The 19,862-nt window shown below is 35.1% G+C and overlaps 1 protein-coding gene across 5 annotated transcripts in view; it reads left to right on the forward strand.

The window, feature by feature from the left end:
* Positions 1-19,862, forward strand: part of TBC1D32 (TBC1 domain family member 32) — a 74,118-nt gene that overhangs the window by 46,864 nt on the left and 7,392 nt on the right. For 4 of the 5 annotated variants that reach the window (XM_014876716.2, XM_088161871.1, XM_088161870.1 and 1 more), the window contains exons 27-30: positions 3,466-3,591; positions 10,131-10,214; positions 18,671-18,740; positions 19,572-19,687. In XM_014876716.2, the coding sequence (XP_014732202.2) occupies positions 3,466-3,591; positions 10,131-10,214; positions 18,671-18,740; positions 19,572-19,687 (396 nt within the window). The remainder of the gene's footprint in view (positions 1-3,465; positions 3,592-10,130; positions 10,215-18,670; positions 18,741-19,571; positions 19,688-19,862) is intronic. The other variant, XM_088161869.1, reaches the window with a different exon arrangement.

A 19,862-nucleotide genomic window follows, 5' to 3' on the forward strand; every position in this document is an offset into this window, starting at 1 on the left:
AGAAGAAATAAAAGCAGGACTTCTGTCTCTTGGTGTTGGTTCATTTAGAATACCTCTAGTGGTAGTGTGACAGCCTGCCCTCAGTAACACGTAATATGTATAGCCCAGAACTGTGTTGTTGCTTCAGTTTCAGCTACAGAGCAATACTGTTGGGCAAGGTATAGTTGCCTACTAAATTGTGAAAGTAAGTTGGTTTTTTTTTTATATCAAGATTTTCTGTAAGCAACTGTCATTCCAAAAAACCCCCAAGGTTCTGTCTTTGTAATTTTTTTGTACTGTGGTGACCTGCTGGCAGAAGTGATAGTCCACATTTAATGGCAAGTTAAGGGAAGCAAGTGGTTTACCTGGAAGAAAATAAGCTGCAGTAAGTTTCCACAATATGATACCATACATACTGTGGATACAATTTGTACTGGATATATTTAATACATGACTGCACCACACTATGTTGATTGCCTGGGTCTCTGGTACATTGACTGATTAAATCTCAGCTTGTAGTCTCTGATCCTTGTCTGCCAAACTGAATTACTACAATCCTTGAGGAAGTATAATAACTGTTTAACTTGCATTGAAGAGTATTTCTTTGCAGTTCTAGAATTTTCCTCAATACTCATCTGTTTCAGAAATAACAAAAAAGGACAGAGAAAGAATAGAAATCATATTGATAGTACTGTAAGAGTTAAATCCTTCTTCACATTAAATTTTCATAAGTAAGCTGTTCTAAGCATCGCTGCATGCTATTTGGGAAGATACTGAGGACTTATTTATTTGAGGGTAGCAAAGAAATTTTAGGTTAATTTGGGATCATTATTAATGATAATAATTAGGTTACTATAATAAGATTGTTTTGAAAATTTTTGTATTGTATAGTAAATTCCAATGACAGGGATACAATCTACTAATTAGAAATCATTAAGGTCTTTAGATGAACTTAAATTACATGCAAAATCATAATTCTGTTGAAAATATTCTAATAATCTTAAAATAATAAGATCGTTTGAAGAGTGTTTTGAAATAGGAATCCTATAAAGAAGTAAAATTAGTAGCAGATATTCTCAATATCCATAGACTGGCTCAAGCAATTGTTGACACTTGTCCTGGTTTAGGGCAAATTTAGGGAGAAAACCTCTGAAGGGGTCCCTCTAGAAAGCAGATTCAAGCAGCCCCTCCCCCCACCAGTTCAGGAGAAAACAATCTCCTTCAAGAAAAGTGGAAAAAACTGTTTATTTAACAAGCAAATTACTCACAAATATGAAAAAATAATAACATTAAACAATGGAACCTCTCGCTGTTTGGAAGAGATGGCAAAATCAGAAGTCCCTGCCGTGGGGGGTAGCTCGGCTCGCTCAGTCTCTCTCAGTCCCTCCTGTGCTGGAAAATGCCGTGTCCCGGCCCTGGTGAGCCACAGGTGTGAGCTCCTGGTGTTCTTCTGGGTTTTCAGTACAGAGCAGGGCTGATCAGCTCCAAGAAAAAAAAAAGCCACAGAACCCAAGGAACTTCCCTAACTCAGCTAGCTGAAAATAAGCCAAATAAGCCAAGGAGAGCTCTGTCCCACTGTCTGTGTGGGCTGCAGACAGCACAGGCCAGGAGAAGGATGCAGAGGAGCAGGCGCAGTCTCTGATAACAAACTGAGCGCTTCTTCTCCCCTCTTCGCTCTCAGGACCTGCCTTAAAGCTGCAGAACTTAATATCCAGCTTAAACAGAACATATGATTGGGGATACAAGTCACCCTAGGACAATGCTTTAATGAGAAGTCACCTTTCATGGCAGCATTCATTTCTATCATGTCAAAAATGTAGAAACAGAATAAAGGAGATCTTGTGAGGTATTAAGAATGTTTATCACTCTGGTGAATACTTAGTGTAGATTGCAATCCTTTCATATGATAGGAACTACGTGGTCCAACAGCAGAGGGATTGTACACACCTTGAGTGAATGAATGCATTTGCATTTGCCTTGTCTCAGGTATACCATCTTTATTTTTCCCCTCAAGATGGCCAGAAACTATTTCATAGCAGCATCAAGTACTTTGGGAGCCAAGTTACCTAGTAGTTGCCAAGTGCTCTTGCAGACAGGAGGGCCAACCTTGTCCTGGGAGGCATCGGTCACAGGCAAGGAGGGGGTTGTCCCTCTCTGCTTTGCACTGGGGCGGCCTCACCACAAGTGTTGGGGGCAGTTTTGGTCACCACAACAGAAAAAAGACGGTATGCTATTAGAGAGTGTCCAAAAGAGGGCAGCGAGGATGGTGAAGATCTGAAGGGGAGGCCTAATGTGAAGGGGTTGAGGTCACTTGATTTGTTAAGCCTGGAGAAGAGGAGACTGAGGGGAGAACCTCACAGTGGTCTTCAACATCTTTACAAGTAGAAGTGGAGGAGCAGGCACTGATCTTTTCACACTTATGATCAATGACAGGACTTGAGGAAATGGTATGATACTGATTCAGGGGGGTTTTAGATTAGATATCAGGAAAGCACTGTTCATCCAGAGAGTGGTTGACTGGTACAGGCTTCCCAGGGAAGTGGTAACAGCAACAAGCCTTTATGAGTTCAGGAAGTTTTGGACAACACTCTCAGGTGTGACTTTTGGGGTGCCCTTCATACGCCCAGGAGTTGATGATCCTGATGGGTTCCTTCCAACTCAGCTTATTCTATGATTGTATAATAGAAATGCAAAAGCCATGCACACAGACAAAGCAAAACAAGGAATTAATCCACTGCATCCTGGTGACAGGCAGGTGTTCAGCCTTTGGCAGGAGAGCAGGACCCCATCACCTGTAATGGTTACTTAGGGAGACAAATGCAATCACAGAATCCATTAGGTTTGAAAAGACTTCAGGTATCGTTGAGTCCAACCTTTGACTGAACACCACCATGTTGACTGTCATCATGTCAACATCATTTAGAATGTTCCTCCATTTCCTCTTTCTTCCCTCCTGCTTTATATACTGAGCATATCATATGGTGTAAAATATCACTTTGGTCAGTTTGAGTCACCTGCCCTGGATGTGTCTCCTTCCAGTTTCCCACACACCCTCAACCTCCTTGCCAGGGTAGCAGTATGGAAGCAGAAAAGGCCAGATCTATGTAAGCCATGCTTATGCAGATCTCTAGAACATCTCTAGATTATCAGCTCTGTGTTCAGCACAAATCCAAAACATAGCCCCATAGCAGCTACTGTGAAGAAAATAAATTCTACCTCAGCCAAAGCAAGTACAAAGCCTCATCAGTAAGTGGAATGAATATTCCTGTTTTGTATAAAGCAGAATGTCATCAGCTTTAGGACTGCCTCTCCAGTTTAAGTATCTTAGGAAAAGACATATTTTTGTAGTCTTTTCTTATGAAGTCTGCCGAAAATACATGTGACAATGGAGTTGGGGCTGTGTGATCTTTGGGGTCCCTTTCAACTCAAACTATTTTGTCAGTGTATGATCATTATAGAATAACACTAATTTTTCATTTCTTCTAGATAAAGATCTTGACAAGCTCTTAAGACTCCTAAAAAGTCCAGACAAGCCAATTGGGTGGGCAGAAATTTGTAGAAAACAGTTCTGCAAAGTCATGAAAACCAGACCAGATAGCATCAGTGGACCAAGTGAGTATGACTTAAGAAGTTTAACAAAGAAAGCAGGCAAAAGATCACTAGTAAGCAACTCTTCATATTTTCATTGAGGAGTACATTATCTATACAATACGTTCCATAATTTTGTGTTGATTATGAAAACTATTTCAGTGGGATTTTCACAAGAAAACAAGTTTTATGCTTTTATGTCCTTTTTTCTCTTTACAACTGTTATCCCTCTGTGTTGTCAGTGAAATTTCACAGAGAAAGAGGGCTCAAATACAAGTCTTGTTCCAGATCTCGTAAGAGTCCAATACTGAGATACTGAGAAAATGAAAAAGAAAGCCTGAAAGTAAGCAGATCTTTCTCAGAGATTAGTGAATGAGGTAACATGGGTTGGGAAATTATATTAATGGGCAATTTTAGTAAAAAATGTCAGAATTTAGCCATATTAAACATCAAAGAACCTGTTCATTCAGGTTTTTCTTAATTGTCATATGCATTTCTAATGGACAGTGTGATCATGCAGGAGCATTGCTATAGCTCAGTTAAAAAACCAAAGCAGCCAAAGAAAAACACAGATCCTCCATATGACATAAATCATCAGAAGTAAGATATAATAATTTCCGTATGATATAATATAAGCTTGTGTAGCCATAAACATAAAGGTGTTCTCAGAAATTGCTGGCTTCCATTCCCGTAAGGATTCTGATTATGATCAGATGGTCAGTATGTAGTCTGACTTGTTATTTACAGATGCCCAAGGCTTCTCTTTATATTATTTAGATAAGCAGTTAATACAACTGGCTGTTGCAAAGTTGTTCAGATGTTCTGTATCTGCTTGGAGATATTTCAGAAGCAGCAAAATATCTGCAACTCTGTGGTTTGAGACACCATCTTGTTCACTGAATCCATTTTATAAGAGACAGCTTGTGCTGCTGTGTATCTTTTGCAGCATGCAAAAGTCTCCCAAATTTCAGAGGAATGAGAGACTTCAGTCCAGATGCCCAGAAATCAAAGCTTTCTCTGTAGTTACAGATGGAGAAATCTCCCTGGTTTACAGAACAAAGCACACTTGTGCTTTCTGTACTGGGCGCATACTAAGGGGAACTGACATTAACAGGAGTTCAACAAGAGTATAATGAGCAAGGACAACATTAGATTCAAAGTCTGTATAGTGTAATAATGTGTATTGATTTGTTAAAAATATTGTGTGATCTGGTGTCAGGATTACCAGATACTGAATCTATAGAACCTACTTGAACTCCATCAAAAAATTCTAGAGCAAAATGTACACTATCAATATCTCTAATTCACCCTTCCCATGTTGATTACTCTATCATCGACTTGGTCAATACTTTTGTGCTAAATGCTCTGGCAATGCATTACTTTTGGGATGCCCTTAGACTGGTGTTTTCTCTGCTAAAGCATCACCTCTGACTGTAGCTTTTAAGTAATTTCTGTGCTCAAACATCAAGATCCAATTTTGAAAGCTAATTGAACTTTATTTAGAAGCTTTATTGAACTGCTAAAAGGAGATGCAAACCTTCCTCAGGCTTGCGTGTCTTTTAATGCATCATGACTGAAAAGCTGGGATTTTTCTTGGTCTCCTAAAAGCAAAACATACTGTAGACAACCAGCAGTTGTCCTACAGTCTGTTGTTCTAAAAAGCTATGACAAAGACATTTTTCTGGTCATTCCTTCCATTAAGGTGCCACAGATTTTGGGTGTTAGGGTGCATAGCTCCTTGTTTTCTTGGGGTCACTTTTCAGCTAGAGAACCGTGGGGAGAGCCTTTGGTCCGGTTATGTCCTTCAAGTATGGCAGAAAACATTTCTATTGTTTTCCGTTCCAGCAAATTCTTTTTTAATCTGTTCCCAGTAAATATTGTATCAGCAGCTGACTTCTGGGCAGATTGAAAATCCTTATTCCTCTCCCCTTTTAGGAGACTTTAAACCCAAAGCAAAATTAAAGGTGTTGCAGAGATCATATCAATTGTATGCTGATATTCTTCCCTTCATAATGAGATATTCCTTCACAAATGCTATTCTTCTCAAGCTTTATATTTATATGTGATGTGGATAGGGATAGTAAATTCAGCTAAAACTACTTGCTACATAGAGTCTTTCAGATTTTCCATCATCTATCTCCCTGAGGATCTGGATTTAGATCTCCAGCATTCTTTAGGGCCTATTAATTTACCTCCAAATCGTTTTTTTCTTAATAAAAACTAACCAGTGAAGAAAATAAAAGATAGTAGCTCTTGAACTTGCATGTGAGAACTTACGGTAAATCAGGAATTTTCTTCAGCTTTTGTAAGTGAAATGTTTGATGGAAGCAGAGTGGTTACAGTTAACACTGGAGTCCTTCAATATTTTGTAAGCTCTGCATCATCTGAGATAGCGCTATCAAAACATGTTGGCAAAAAATACAGTGAGCCTTTGAGGCAGTGTCATTGTTTGTGATGTGTGTGTGCTGCAGCTTTTAGCAATTGCAACAAAAAGTTGAAACTAACAGCAGGACTTTCCCCATAGGATAAGAACCTGTGACTGTTGTGCTGTAGTAGTGTTTTTAGTACAGGATTACAAATTGCTGATATTGTATTTGCAAAATAAGTTTTTAGAATAATACAAAATAGATGTATACCTTTTTATGTCCTTGATTTGCCAAGGAAGTTTGTGTCAGAATTCAAATGGAACAGTGGGTCTTTATGTTATGCAGAAATAGCAATTGCAGATCAGAAATTCATTCTTCTGTCCCCCAAATCGCCAAAGTTTGGAGCCACTGTAAGAAGTGTGAGTGCACATGAATGTGCATGCAGGTGTGTAATGATTTGGTTTGGATTTGAAGGGCTGTTTTTTCCATTAATAAAGAAAATAATTGTATATTGATGTAACATATGCAATGTTCATCTCTAGTGGAAGCATTTTTGAGCATTTGTCAGAATTTTTATTATCTTGTTTTCTTCTTTTCAGAGAAAATGTAGGTTGTTCATTTCTCATTTTAATGTACAGTAATTGAAAGTCATCCTTGTTGTTGCCATCAACAATGGAATTGCTAACTCTGTTTTTCATATACTTATTAAACTGAAGTATGGTTCATGGAGTTAAACATTTCTGACACTACTCTTGCAAAAAAGTAATCTGTCCAAGATTTTCACTGTTGAATTTCTAGACTCTAACAGAATCAGCTGAGCTGGAAGAGACTGTCAATGACCAGAGTCCAACTCCTGGCCTTGCACAGGACCATCCCCAATAGTCACACCTTGTGCCTGAGAGCAGAACTACTCTTAAGGGAATCCTTTGCATTTTCTTTTAAACTCGTCTGAAACATCTGGATCATAAAATATGATCCAGTAACATTAGTTATAGTATAGGGTTTAAAAACATCTGATGCTTTTTGCATTTTTGACCTTTTTTGGCTTAAAAGGTGTAGGAATTAGGTTAGTGCTCATGGTTGTTACTTATTAAAACAGTTTTAACCATATGCTTTTTTAAAAGCAGTATTCTAATGCAGTTTTGAAGCTTTTTCAATTTCCTTCCTTTTGTACACTACTTCTTCAAGGAAAAAGAAAACTCTTCAAGAAATTAGGTGTTTTATGAGCATACTGCAGTAATTTAAGAAATTTCAAAACCTTTCCATTTATTTCATACATGATTACACATACCTAAATTAAATTTCTATTTATTTTGTGTGTAAGAATTAAATTTCCATGAGATGATTGCTAGACTCTTAAAAACTTCAATACTAATACAGCCAAGCTACCATAATTTAAGAAAATCAACATTTTCACTGTGTTGGTAGGCCACATAAACTTTATTTGAAAATTTTGGCTTTTACAGCAATACTGACTACTGTACAATGAACCTGCCTAAATGTCTTTTGTCTAGTTTTCCAGTTAAATGAAGAATCACTGAACCAGTTTCTACAGTGATGTCCAAATGGCAGCTAAATGATGTGGTATTAAAAGACAAAAATTAAAATAGCTATAGCTACTTGTTAATTCACATGGACATTCCTTTGGAAAAGGCAGTGTTCTGTGAAAACCCTCTATTTTATCTATTAACCACATGTGTTTTGAGACACATTGTTGTGTGTTGTCTCTCAAATTGGATTAAAATATTTTCAAAGATCCTGATAGGCATTTAGATAAATAATTTCAAATGGTGGAAATCAATTTAGTGCTTGAGTTTCAAAATATTGCTTAGTAGTTGAACTGGCACTTCTCCTGTTAACTCAAGCACTGAATTGAAGTATTCACCTGCTAGGTCAAGCATGTGGATGCCTTATGACAAAAAGGGAAGAAATCTACACTGTCCCAACTTGGTATTAAATTTTCTGAATTATGGGCTATTTTAGTCTTAACAGACTAATTTCAATTTATTATTATAGTATGGCATATTTCAGTAATCACCATGCTAATAGTCATATAGTAAATATATACCTAGTTACAAATTTAAAGTCTGATTTCTGCTTTTTGCTGTCTACAGTTTCAGGAATAGACACATTTGCTCGTTTTACACAAATATTTGTTATATTGTTTGTGTGCCAAAATGCACTAAGCATATTAGTGAGGATTAGTGAGTTTGTGTATTCTTCAAAAAAGAATAAATTACTACTCTTCTGTAAAGTAAATTGGTTTTTTTTAACCCCATGTGTTTTATTAACTATGATTAAAGGTAGCTACGTTGTATTTAATTAGAAGTTTCTTTTCACTGTAAGAGTGCATAAGAATATAAATTGCACATATAGGTTTTTAGTTTTAATTTAGTAGTCCTTTGCAATGCAAAATTAATTTTGTTACTGTTGGAGTTGAAATTCTAGCAGTAAATTCATGTTTAGCTGTTGTAGTGAAACTTTTTTAGCATTACCAAAACTCAACCTTTTAAAACCTTTCTTTGGACTCACTCAGTGTAAATTAATTTCTGTAAATGTTTTAGGCAATTAATCAAGACCAAAAAAAATAGTGATTTAATGTATGTTCACTTAAGGTAATTGGAAGAAGAATTAATTGTCTTTATCTTTTTCTTCATTGTTTTTCTGGCATAATAAGCATCAGACTGTGGGTGGAGGTTCTGTCTTTCTCCTTCTCCTCATTCCCAAAAGAGTTTGCACTGCTTTTTAACTGCTTGTGTCAGTTTTCCTGTCATCATGGCTAGTTCAAGAGGCCTCTAGCTTTCTCCATTGCCACCTCCAGCATGTGTTGTTGCTCTACCTTACTTGTGCTGCTGCAGCTGCTCCTGCCACTGTCTGCTTAAACGGTGTAGTGGTACCAAGTGTTCTTTATGTCCCTTCCAACCTATGCCATTCTATGATTCTGTGATCTATTTAGTTTAAAATCAGCACACCCACCTGGGCAGTGGGTGCCTGGAGTTATGTGCAAGAATGGGGGAATAGGAGCTGAAGCTTCATTGCTATTAAATGGAATTGCTGCCAGGGAAATGGTAACATGGTCTTTAAATAGGAAATCCCATAGGTAGCAGTGGTTGTTACTCTCAAAATACACTCCCTTGCTTTGCATTCTTGTGAGAAGAAGTATCTGTATATATATCTGTATGCTTTATATCCTATTTATGAAGCCAACAGCAGCTGTTTTAGGATAGCATTTACTTAGAAAAAAAGTTCATTGTTGCTATCCTAAATTTCTAATATGGCTTATGTCATATGGGTCTCCTCCATGCAGTTTGTGTAAAAGGCTTCCTCATAACCTTTGTTTAAACTTGTATGGTGTCATGTGTTTAGTTGCCATAGCCTCAGACTTGCAGAACTGAGGAATCAGGGACAGTTTGGATAACGATTTGTCATTGAGAGCTCTTGCTAACTTCCTGGCTAACATCCTATCAAAGTGAGAGATAAGATTTCCCTCCATGATGAACACATGTCAGTATCAGACTTAGCTGTGCAGTATTTGCAGACTCAAAGTTCCATAGCAAGAACTGAAGAAGAATACTGTGGTCGTCATTAAATACAGAATTTCCCAAATGAAATACTCCTATTGCATAAATTTAAGTGAATAATTTTTATCATGTGATGGCATAGCTGATTTTATATTGAAGTTTTTTTGGAAACAGCCCTTAAACTTCATGTGCTCTTGTTAGCATAATTTTGGAATGGTGTCAGGTCTTTATTCTATGTGGGTTGTTTCGGTTTTTTGGGTTTTTTGGTTGGTTGGTTTTGTGGTGTGTTTGTTTTATTGCTTTCCTTTCCTATCTCCATACACAGACAAACGGGGCAAAATATTATAGTTTAATTATAGTTAATTTTCATTTCATATTGAAACTATGTAACAAATTCTGAAGTAATCCTTGGAGAATATAGAGATAATATGAGATTCTCTTTCTGTTTACAGAATATATTCTCAGTAAAGCTATTAAAATTTAATTTAAGTTGGGAATGGTGTTAGGAATGTAAAAGTTCAGTGAATGTTTTGAGTCGTTCCCCCATATAAATATGAATAAATATGCAGGAATTTAAATAGCTTTACTTTCACACATATTGTCATTTAGTTAGATGACGTAGTTCCATATTTTGTTGGTTGCCTCTAATATTTTAATGGGTTTTTACTTCTTGCAGTTTTGGCAGAATTAATTGAAAAGTTCGTGTCACATCTTTCTGAAAGCAGAACAGATTGTTATTTCAGCACGGGAAGCTATAAAGGTCAGTCTCCTAATAATTTATTGTCATGCAGCCTCTTCATATTTAAATTGCCTTTCTTCTAAATGTATCTGTATCATTTTGGGGGTTGTTTAAAATGTTCTTTAACAGCTCAGAAATTCGTTAGTTCACTGGTGGGAAATACCTCACTTTGGAGAAGAAAATGATGTGCTAGAGTGAACAGAAGAGATTAGTGATAGGCTTTCACATTTGGAAATGGAAAAGATGAAGATGCAGAATAGGTGAAGGTGTGATTCACAGTATTTGTTGACTCCTATTATAGATGATTTTCAAAGCTGGTGGCATAAATATTTAAGATGGTGTAAGCAATCTGGCTCACCTTTTGAAAGCCCCACAAAGGTATACACTTTATATTGTATTAAAGGATATGTATTAAAGAACTGTTATTGTTCTCAGAGTAATCTGAGTGGCAGTTTTGTACAGATGTTGTGCTTATAGCCAAGAATAAAAGATGAATGGTAAAGCTGATTTATTCTGAGTGTAAAGTAATGTGTTTTAATACTTTGAAGCACTGGTAAAATTAGAAGACTTAGACTAATATCTGCTGGAGAATGCACTTTCATTCTTCACTGTTTGTCCACAACTCTTCTCTCAGGTTGTAGTTGAGGCATTTAAAGTACTTTTTATGTTACTAACTGTGGAGAATCAAGCCTGCTTTAGGGAGAGTCTATTATTTATACTGATATTTTACTCTCTTATCCATTGGATGCAAATATAGTATCCTCGGAGGCTTGGGGCCTGCCTTTGAAGTTTCAAAACATAAAACCCCTTTAGAAATTTTAGAAGCTCTCTTTCTTTTTATGTAGTGTCTTTTACCTTCCAAAAGCTTGCTAACAGGATACCATTAATTTCATTTGAGAATCTGTCTCTTTGCTTTATGAAGAGAGTTGTTGATGGGACAGTTATTTCTATCACAATTTAATTTTTTCGTAAAAGATACTGAAAGTGTTTTGTGTTGTCCTGTATTATTTTTCAACTTCCCATGAGGCATAATGAGCAATAAAATAATTCCATGGATTCACAAGGCTTGCTGATTACATATTTCTGAGAATTCCTAATTCAAATAATAATTTTGGTTGTTCCTTTAAAAACTCAAACTGCAAAAACAAACTAGAGGAAGAACAAATATCTGAATGTGCATCCTCCAAATAGATGCCTTGCCCAGCAAAGGAAGCAATCCTGTTCTTCCTTAATTATGATAGCTAAGTGCTTCCATCCAGTGTGAAAGATCCCTAAAGAAAAGCAGTAGGCCTTACTCCATTGACTTAGTAATCAAGTACCTTACTTTTAATCCACTGCTCTCAACTTTCTGGTGAAAGCTGGGATTTAAAATACATTCATGAAGTTTGAAACTAGATCTTCTATTTAACTTATTTCACCATGAACCACTGATTAGATGGAGGTGTCATCAACACTACATTATTTATCTAAAATTTAATGTCAACTTTGAAGAAAGACCAAGTTTGAAAATCCTGTGACAGTTGCATATATTCAATTAATTATCTAGAATGAGAAATATAAAAGAATAGATACAGAAACAAAGATAACATAATGAAAACCTCGGTTCTTGGTTTTCTTGAGCCTTAAAGATTTTCCTTTAATAATAAACCAACTCAGTCTGTCTAATATTTCGTTTTGTATTTTCTGAATGAGAGGGGTTTTTTGGGTCTTATACAGGCACTATTGGATATTAATTCTGGATAAGTTTGCCTGTTCAGTCATCAGATAAAGGCTCCAACATTTAAAGGATTGTCTAATGAACAGTTTTCATGTGCAAATGCTTTTGATATTCCATGTGCTTTAGTGAAGACAAGCTTTGAAATGGGAGAATAAGAAGTCTTCTCAAGGATACTCAGTAATCTGGTGGTAAGAGATAGGCAAAGGACTGGTGGTGAGTTTACTGAGTTCTTTCCCTGTCAGCAACTACACTATCATAGACTTCTTTTGTAAAGAGTTCTCCAGCCCCGGAAAGAGTGTTGCTCAGGCAATCAGCACATTTCATCACCAGTTTCTTTTAACTTTTACAGGAAAATAGTTATTAAAACTTCATAGCACCTTTTTCAGACCGGTACAGCAACAAGGGTTAATCACGGAAGTTACTTTAGGCCAATAAATTCATGCTAATTGAGATGAAACAGAAGTCTGACTCTAAAACTGGATCTGTGATCATATTTTAATTCTACTCTGAAAGAGTAAAAGGTCATGATTTGGAGAATTGGTCACATAACTAAATTTGCATTCATTTTGGGTTATTTTTTACATCATAAAATAAACATTATGGCCTTCCTATGAAGGGATGTTAATGCACTTTGAGAAGCCAGGTTTGCATTATGCTTCCTATGTTTGTACCAAAGGGACAACAAAACACACTCAAATCTTTATCAGAGCTTATTTCTCACTGATTGAATAACAATTGGCCAATTCTGTACATTTCCCAAGGTTTTCTGATAGTCTTTATGAAGCATTGCAATTTCTTCAAGAATTATTGAATGCCACGTTATTTCACAGTATCTTTTTCATATACTTCTGTAAGAGCCATCTAACCTAAATCCTAAAACTAGTTACAGTAGAGACATTTTTCTGTATTAGGTAAAGCTAATGAGTTGTTAGAAGTTAACATCTTTCTGGCCCCACTCCTAAGTATGCCAACATGAACTTGGCAATTTTGTATATCCACCATTCTCTTCAATAAATTTGGGTCTGAGGAACTGAAAACCAGTTTCTTATAGTTGTTTCATTTCGATGAAGAAAAGTCACATTTTTCATGAATGTGGATTCAGTACAGTACACAGATACTCAGCATTTATCATGTTTCCTGAAATGAGAATTTGATTATCTTAAAAGAATGACAGCTTTTTAAACCTGTAGCTAGTTGTAATTAGAATAACACAGTCATCCATCTGCTGAGGAACCCCTCAGGATTTCAGTCTCTTATAAAATTTGCAAATATGGAAAAAATTAAATTAGATTGGGTTGTTACCATTTTCAAGATAAGAGAGAAGGAAAAAATATCTGATAAAACACTATGCAGTTGCAATGTTCAATTATAAACAGTAACACAAATTTTACATGATGTTTACTTTCTGCTAGCAGCAATGATACTGCTGTGATGTTTATTCAGATGACTGAATCTGTGTATATGTTAATTGTCTCTGTCTGTCCCCTTTCCTAGAATTAATAATTTCTAAGTTGCTATTTTTCTTTCTCCTTTATAAACCCGAAAACATTGAAGACCAAATCGTTGGTGTCTTGCTGTAATAGGTAATAAAATGACAAGAAACTGAAATTTACTGTAGTAGTAAAGTACCATGCATTCGTATGATACTCGTATGAAGTTCCTAAAATAGCATTTTGCTCTTTCTGTTAGCAAATTCCAGTTCAATGTAACAGAAATGGTTTGTGGAAATGTCATTATTTTGTTTAGGTTTCAACAAACCCATTTATCAGAGAAAGGGAGTGTCATCTAATGTATTAGTGTCTGTGCTTCTTAATTGATCTCAATGATGTTTTGCAGACTCCCCAAACGTGGGACTGCTGCAGCGTTTTGTGATCAGCAGGGGTTTTTTTGGGATCTCTGCTTTTGCAGATAACCTTGTAGTCAAGTCCTCTGTTTCCACTGGACTTTGTCTCTGAAACAGCTCTGCCGTGTACTGCCAAAGGGACAGAACCTAAGGGATTTCAGGTCTTGGCCATAAAACTCAAATGTCATGGTGTGTTCCTTCTCCTAGACGAGCCTTAGTTCTTTGAACAAAATCTCATAGGAGCTTTCTGCCATTTAATGAGCTCTTAATCTTTGGAGGGTCAGATGGGTCCGGTAACAAGTGAGAAATTTTAAAAACACCAGTGGGAAGGTATCAGTATAGAGCTGTTCAGAAGGAGCAGCAAATGAGAAATATATTACAACCTGAAGTTGGGCTGAAAGGGAAGAAGGAGGAAGGTAATTCTTCCATTCTTTCTGCATCATTTGGTAAATGCACTTCTTCAAACTATCCACCATTTTAAAGATGCTGTTATCAGAAAGCATTTTACCCTTGGTCAGTTTAGGTAACTGCACGGAAATATGGTTCATTCTTAATGAAGCTGTTGCCAGAAACAAATTCGGTATTTGTGATGATCATAATGAAGTTCTAGAAATGAATATTTTGATCTTGTATTGGTATGTCTAGAGTACTGATGACATAACAGATATTTTTGATAATCAAGGTAGAATTGCACAAGATTACCTCGGAGAAGCCATCAACATTCTCCAGCAATTACTCTTGGATCTTGTTTACATTGTCTCCATTCCCAGTTCAAATCCAACAAAAGAAATACTTTTCTTTAAAAAAAGATTTTTTTAATAGACAATTCCAGTAATGAATATGAGGTCAGACTGTCAAGTGTTCTAGGTGAGTAGCCTGGTGGAGGTGACATCATGAAGAAACAGTAGCAGAATGGCAGAACAGAATGTGGAGAGAAACTTATAAATTTTGCTTTGCCACAAGTCCAAATAATGTTTAAAATAGAAAACTTCCGTAAGAACATCAAAATGAGAAAGGATGGTTACTGACAAAACATAAAGATTAATATTGACTGCTTGGGTATCTGCCAATGGACAGAGTCAGTGTTTAGGTACTTGTTGAAGAATAACTGAAAACCTGCTGGTTTGTTAACAAAAATAATAAATCATAGAGGAAAAAAAATATGAGTTCCACAATATCAGTTCATATGGACAAAGCCATGGACTAGAAATCTGATAACAAATATACCTATATACTTCTATGTATTTTAAAGCATTTGTGGGAATTATACAGGTGACTCTGGCTATCATGGTATTTTCAGTAGTTTGCAGAATCTTTACTTAAATATTTTGTTTGAATCAAAAGTCTTTTTCATCCATAGCAAGAAACCTAATCTTTCTTATTGTCACTGAAATTAAAATTTAGCATCCATTAACATATTATAATATATTATTTATACTATTTATATAGACATAAAACCATTTGGCCTTGGCACCAGGAAGTGAAAGAGCTAAACCAATAATGTGAGTGACAGCTCTAGTAATATTCTTTGCTTAACACAAAAAGGAAGCCAGTAGTGTCTTTGGTGTAACAGAAATTTAAACCGGGAAATAAATTAAATATTATCCAAAGACCATACAAGTTACATGAAATATGCTGTAAAGCTGTTTCAGCTTGACATTGTGTCATTTCAGTATAAATGCAATGTAGCCCATTTTCTGACTTAAACACGTAAAAGATTTGTCATGGTAAGAGGGAAAATGAATAAGAAAGCAGTCTTTCATATAAATTGTAAAGTTAATTGGAGTGTAGGCTGATCATAAAGAATGCCACAGGACTACACAGGGTAGTTAACTTACACTGGCGTGTTTATAGTTATAGAGTGAGCTTAATAATAATACATAGTTGCCTTTGGAAATCATGCTTCATGGGAGTCTCTTTTTGTGCTCCTGAATGCTACAAAACATTTTGGAAAGTGCTGTCCATTGAGGTGCTTTCTAAGAATTTTCTTAAATTGTAAATCAGCTCCTAGAGAATTCCGATATCCTTCAAGTCACTAGTTTAATTTTGGTTTCTGTTTTTCAGTGTTTTTCATTTTTGAAAAAAGAAGTGTGAAATATCTGTTTAACATAGATTTTTTTGCTTTAAGATAAATAAAAAGGAAGCTGCCAAAGTATGTTGTTCATTCCATTTAATAATAGTCAGAGTGCTGTATCATATTATTAATTCACAGTTCAGAAAGGTGGTCTGGCCTTTGATGATGAATGGCATTCTTATTTAGACAACTGATTTTTCTCCATGCCTTTTTGTTATGGAACCTTTCGTGTTTCAAGACAATTATATCATGTGTATTGAAAAATATTTGTCAAAAAAGTTTTGTATAAAATTAACTCAGTGCATTAAATCAGATGTATGAGCATCATCACAATAGTACAGTCACAACAAGCAAATCTGATAACAAATGTGTTTGTCTGTGGATTGCATACGCGTTATGCAATTGCACTTGTTTTTCATAGCATTTTTCTAAGTTTAATGGAGCATTTAAGTTTCTAGGTCCAGTTTTTAATCAGTGGGAAGTAGTACTTTGTGTATTCTAAATTACTTTACAGTGTTCTTAAGCCTAGTCTTCCCAGTTTGTTAAATGATAAACAAAGGGAAAAATAAGAACTTTTGACCCAGGACAAAGAAATACAATTTGTGGATTAGCATAGTACAGAGCTGTGATTATGCCAAATACAGTGGTGTCTGAAAGGAAGAGGTTTTGCCTTGGTAAGGTACTGTGTGATAGAGAATTATTATTCAATCCAGACTTCAAGTTCATTTTATCTTCCTTTGCAATACAGAGGAAAATATCAGAAGGAAGTGTGCTGGGGGAAAAAATCCCTTTCCAGACACTAAGAAATTGTTACACCAGAGAAGAAAAGTCAATGAAAATCAGTGAAATTAGTTATGTTCTTTTAATGTTAATGGACAATGAGCATTCAGTACTTACTGTAAACTGTTACAGAATAGACAGTGGGCTTACACAGCAAGTTGTGATACAGCTTTTCCTCATTACTCCCCTGCCAGAATGGGATACCTGCCTTGCCACCCACGAGAGGATCCACCTCAAAATGGAAGCAGGACTGCATTGGAGCTCTGAGGTCATTGCTCTCCTTGCCTCTGCTGCCATTAAACATGGTGGTGTTAGGACTGAATTAGTCATTAGCCATGGCTAACTCATTTAAATTCCCCCTATTTTCTAAGATGTATCTATGCCTCTTATCTTCCCACTTGCACACACGAATTTGGAAGTGAATTGACTTAGTATGGCAATTGCAGCCTGAGTAAACAGGGAACTTGGAGCAGGAGCTGTCAAAAATTATGAATATTTCAGTCATCTCTGTGGGGTTTTAACTGAAATGTCCTGTGAATTTATATCTATTATTTCAAAGATTGCACTACTGGTATGCTATGCAAAAGATATTTGAACTTCTGTTCTTTGGATTGCAAAAAACCTCTCTGATGTGGGTTTACTGTTTCAGCCCCTTCAGATTATTGAATAAGATTCTTTTACTCAAAGACCAGTTGATTTTTGTTATGTATATGTATATTGTCAAAGGTACAAGGTTAATTTCTCACAACTGTAACATTTAAATTATTGCTCTCTGTGAAAGTTATAAAGCAGAGTGGGGTTTTATTCTTGCCATCCTTCCTCTGCTGAATTTTATTGCTTCATTGTCGAATTTAATTTTGCTGTATTATTTTCTTCATAAAAATTTTAACCTACCTCATCTCATATGAGCAGACAGAGTCTTCTTTTTGGTCTTATTTTTTTGTCTTTTTTTTTCCCATTCGAGTCATTTCCTCCTTGAACTTGGAACTGTTTCATCTTTAATACCTTAGTCCCTGTTTGTGCCAGAAACATAGAGTGTTTACCTATATAAATAGCCAGGTAATCCTTTACTTTCTCTGACAGATTTCTCTGTCTGTCTGAGGATATACAAAAAATACATAAGAAGTTATTGTGTGATCTTCTTGATTAGATTTTTACATTTATCATTTAAATGAATGTACTTCTAACTTCTGCTGCCATATCTATTATTTACATTTTTAACAAATGTTGTCAGTTAATAAGGTATTTTATTTGTTTTATTTCTTTCTGGTTTTAAGTAGCATTTTCAAAATATATTAAAGGTTTATTCCCTCAGCTTTGTAACTCATAATATTATTAGATTGCAATTTTTTATCTATGGTATGGTATAGTTATCTTAAATTATAACATGTACCTGATAGGGAAAATGTCCATTTAAAATTTAATTTAGAATTTGAAATTTTGAGGAAATTCTACAGCAGTGGTTGCTTTAAATGTAATTTACATTTAATTTTTGCTTTTAATTTTTCTAACTTAGATTTTTAATATAAACAACTGCAGAAAATGGAGTATATTTTACTGTGTGAAAATATGCATGTAAATACAGGATTTAATTAATTTATAAATCCATCAGTTTTAAAGTTTTCTGTGATTCATATCAAAATAGAATTTTTGTTAATAAAGTTAACAAGTTGGAATTACAGCTAGAAAATTTTAAGGCCTCTGGAATGGAAGAAGGTGGATGAGAATAGGCTGCCTTATCTGATTTCTAGGCTGAAAAGGATAAAGTTCTACTAAGATATGGGGCTGAAAAAGATGTCACTTGCTGTAAATCTAATGATAACCATCATGATAACCATACTAATCATGAAGATTTCCTTATAAAGAGGGTGATTTCATTTTCAAAAAAGTCTGTGAAGAATGCGAATTCTTATGAATCCTTTCCAAACACTTACCAAAATAATTTTGAATAGGAGACAGTTCTCCAGAATTGGTATTCATACACAGAAAGAGCTTTACATTAGCATTCAGTTTATATCATATTTCTTATAATACTTTATTTCATTTATTTTCTTTTGTTTTAGCCATGGACGCAGATGTGAAGAAAGAAAACCTTTCAGCTGTGCAGCAGCTTGGTGTTGAAATGACAGTCAGGTAGATGGTACTAAAATATTTCCCTAGAGTATTTCTAGGATTTATTTGATTTTCATGGAATGACTTTAATAATACTTAATCCATCAACTCATTGCTTTATACCATTTAAATCTAAGATAAACTTTAAGAAAATTAATTCTAACTGGAATTGAAAAAAGGTATTAGTACATCATTAAATTATCTTTACAGTTTATGTATGTTATTATCCTCTATTTTTGTAAAGACTAATTGTAATGTTTTAGTAAGATTTACCATAAAATTGCATTATCCTGAATTATGTGTCTTTTTTTCCCTCGCATTGCTTCTCTAAATGGTTCTGTTTAGCTAAGCTTAGTTATATGCCATTTAAACATTTTATTTGGCTAGTAATTTGCAGAGCTGGGATGAAGGAAAAGAAGGATGTTAGATGTCTGTACTTCCACTGATTGTTGTCTTTAGCATTAATGTTTGAATTCTGATTATAATAATTACATGTATAATAATTATATCCAATTCTAAATATTGTATGTGAAGAAACTGAGTCATATGTGTTAGAATACTTGCTCCTCCCCACCACTGTCTCTAAAATTGAACTATAGGGTATTTGGATGAGGATTTGTGACAATGAGCAACAGATGTTTGCTGTGTATCCTTTCTAGATAGACCATAGAAGGTTTTTCTTAATCATTTATGTGTATATCTACAGCATAGTTTTAGTGATGAACAACTTTATGACACTTTAACGTTTCAATAAAGGTTTATTAAATGAGTTATTCCTTTTTAGGAATTAAAAAAAATTAATCTTTAAAGAGGTTGTTGGTTTGTTTGTTTTTTTTTAATTCTTTGAAATAGATATGGAAAGTATTTAAACTTGCTAAAAGAAGATGCTGAAAATGGGCTGTGTTTCGTGTTAATGAATTGTGAGGAGTTTCTGAAACAACAGCAAAGAACTGTGGCATCTTCTCTTTGTATCCTTTCCTGATGGTATAAGTTCTACAGTCTAAAAATTTCAGTGGAATTTGAACTGATTTGTACTTTTAATAGAGGTGTAGGTGTGAAATATTTATGGAAAGAAAAAAAATTAAAAGAGCACTTTTTGAAATTTTATTAAGTTAAATGCATACCCAATGCATTCAAGAAAAT

Source organism: Sturnus vulgaris, chromosome 3 (assembly GCF_052056855.1).
Source record: "Sturnus vulgaris isolate bStuVul1 chromosome 3, bStuVul1.hap1, whole genome shotgun sequence".
Classification (NCBI taxonomy): domain Eukaryota; kingdom Metazoa; phylum Chordata; class Aves; order Passeriformes; family Sturnidae; genus Sturnus; species Sturnus vulgaris.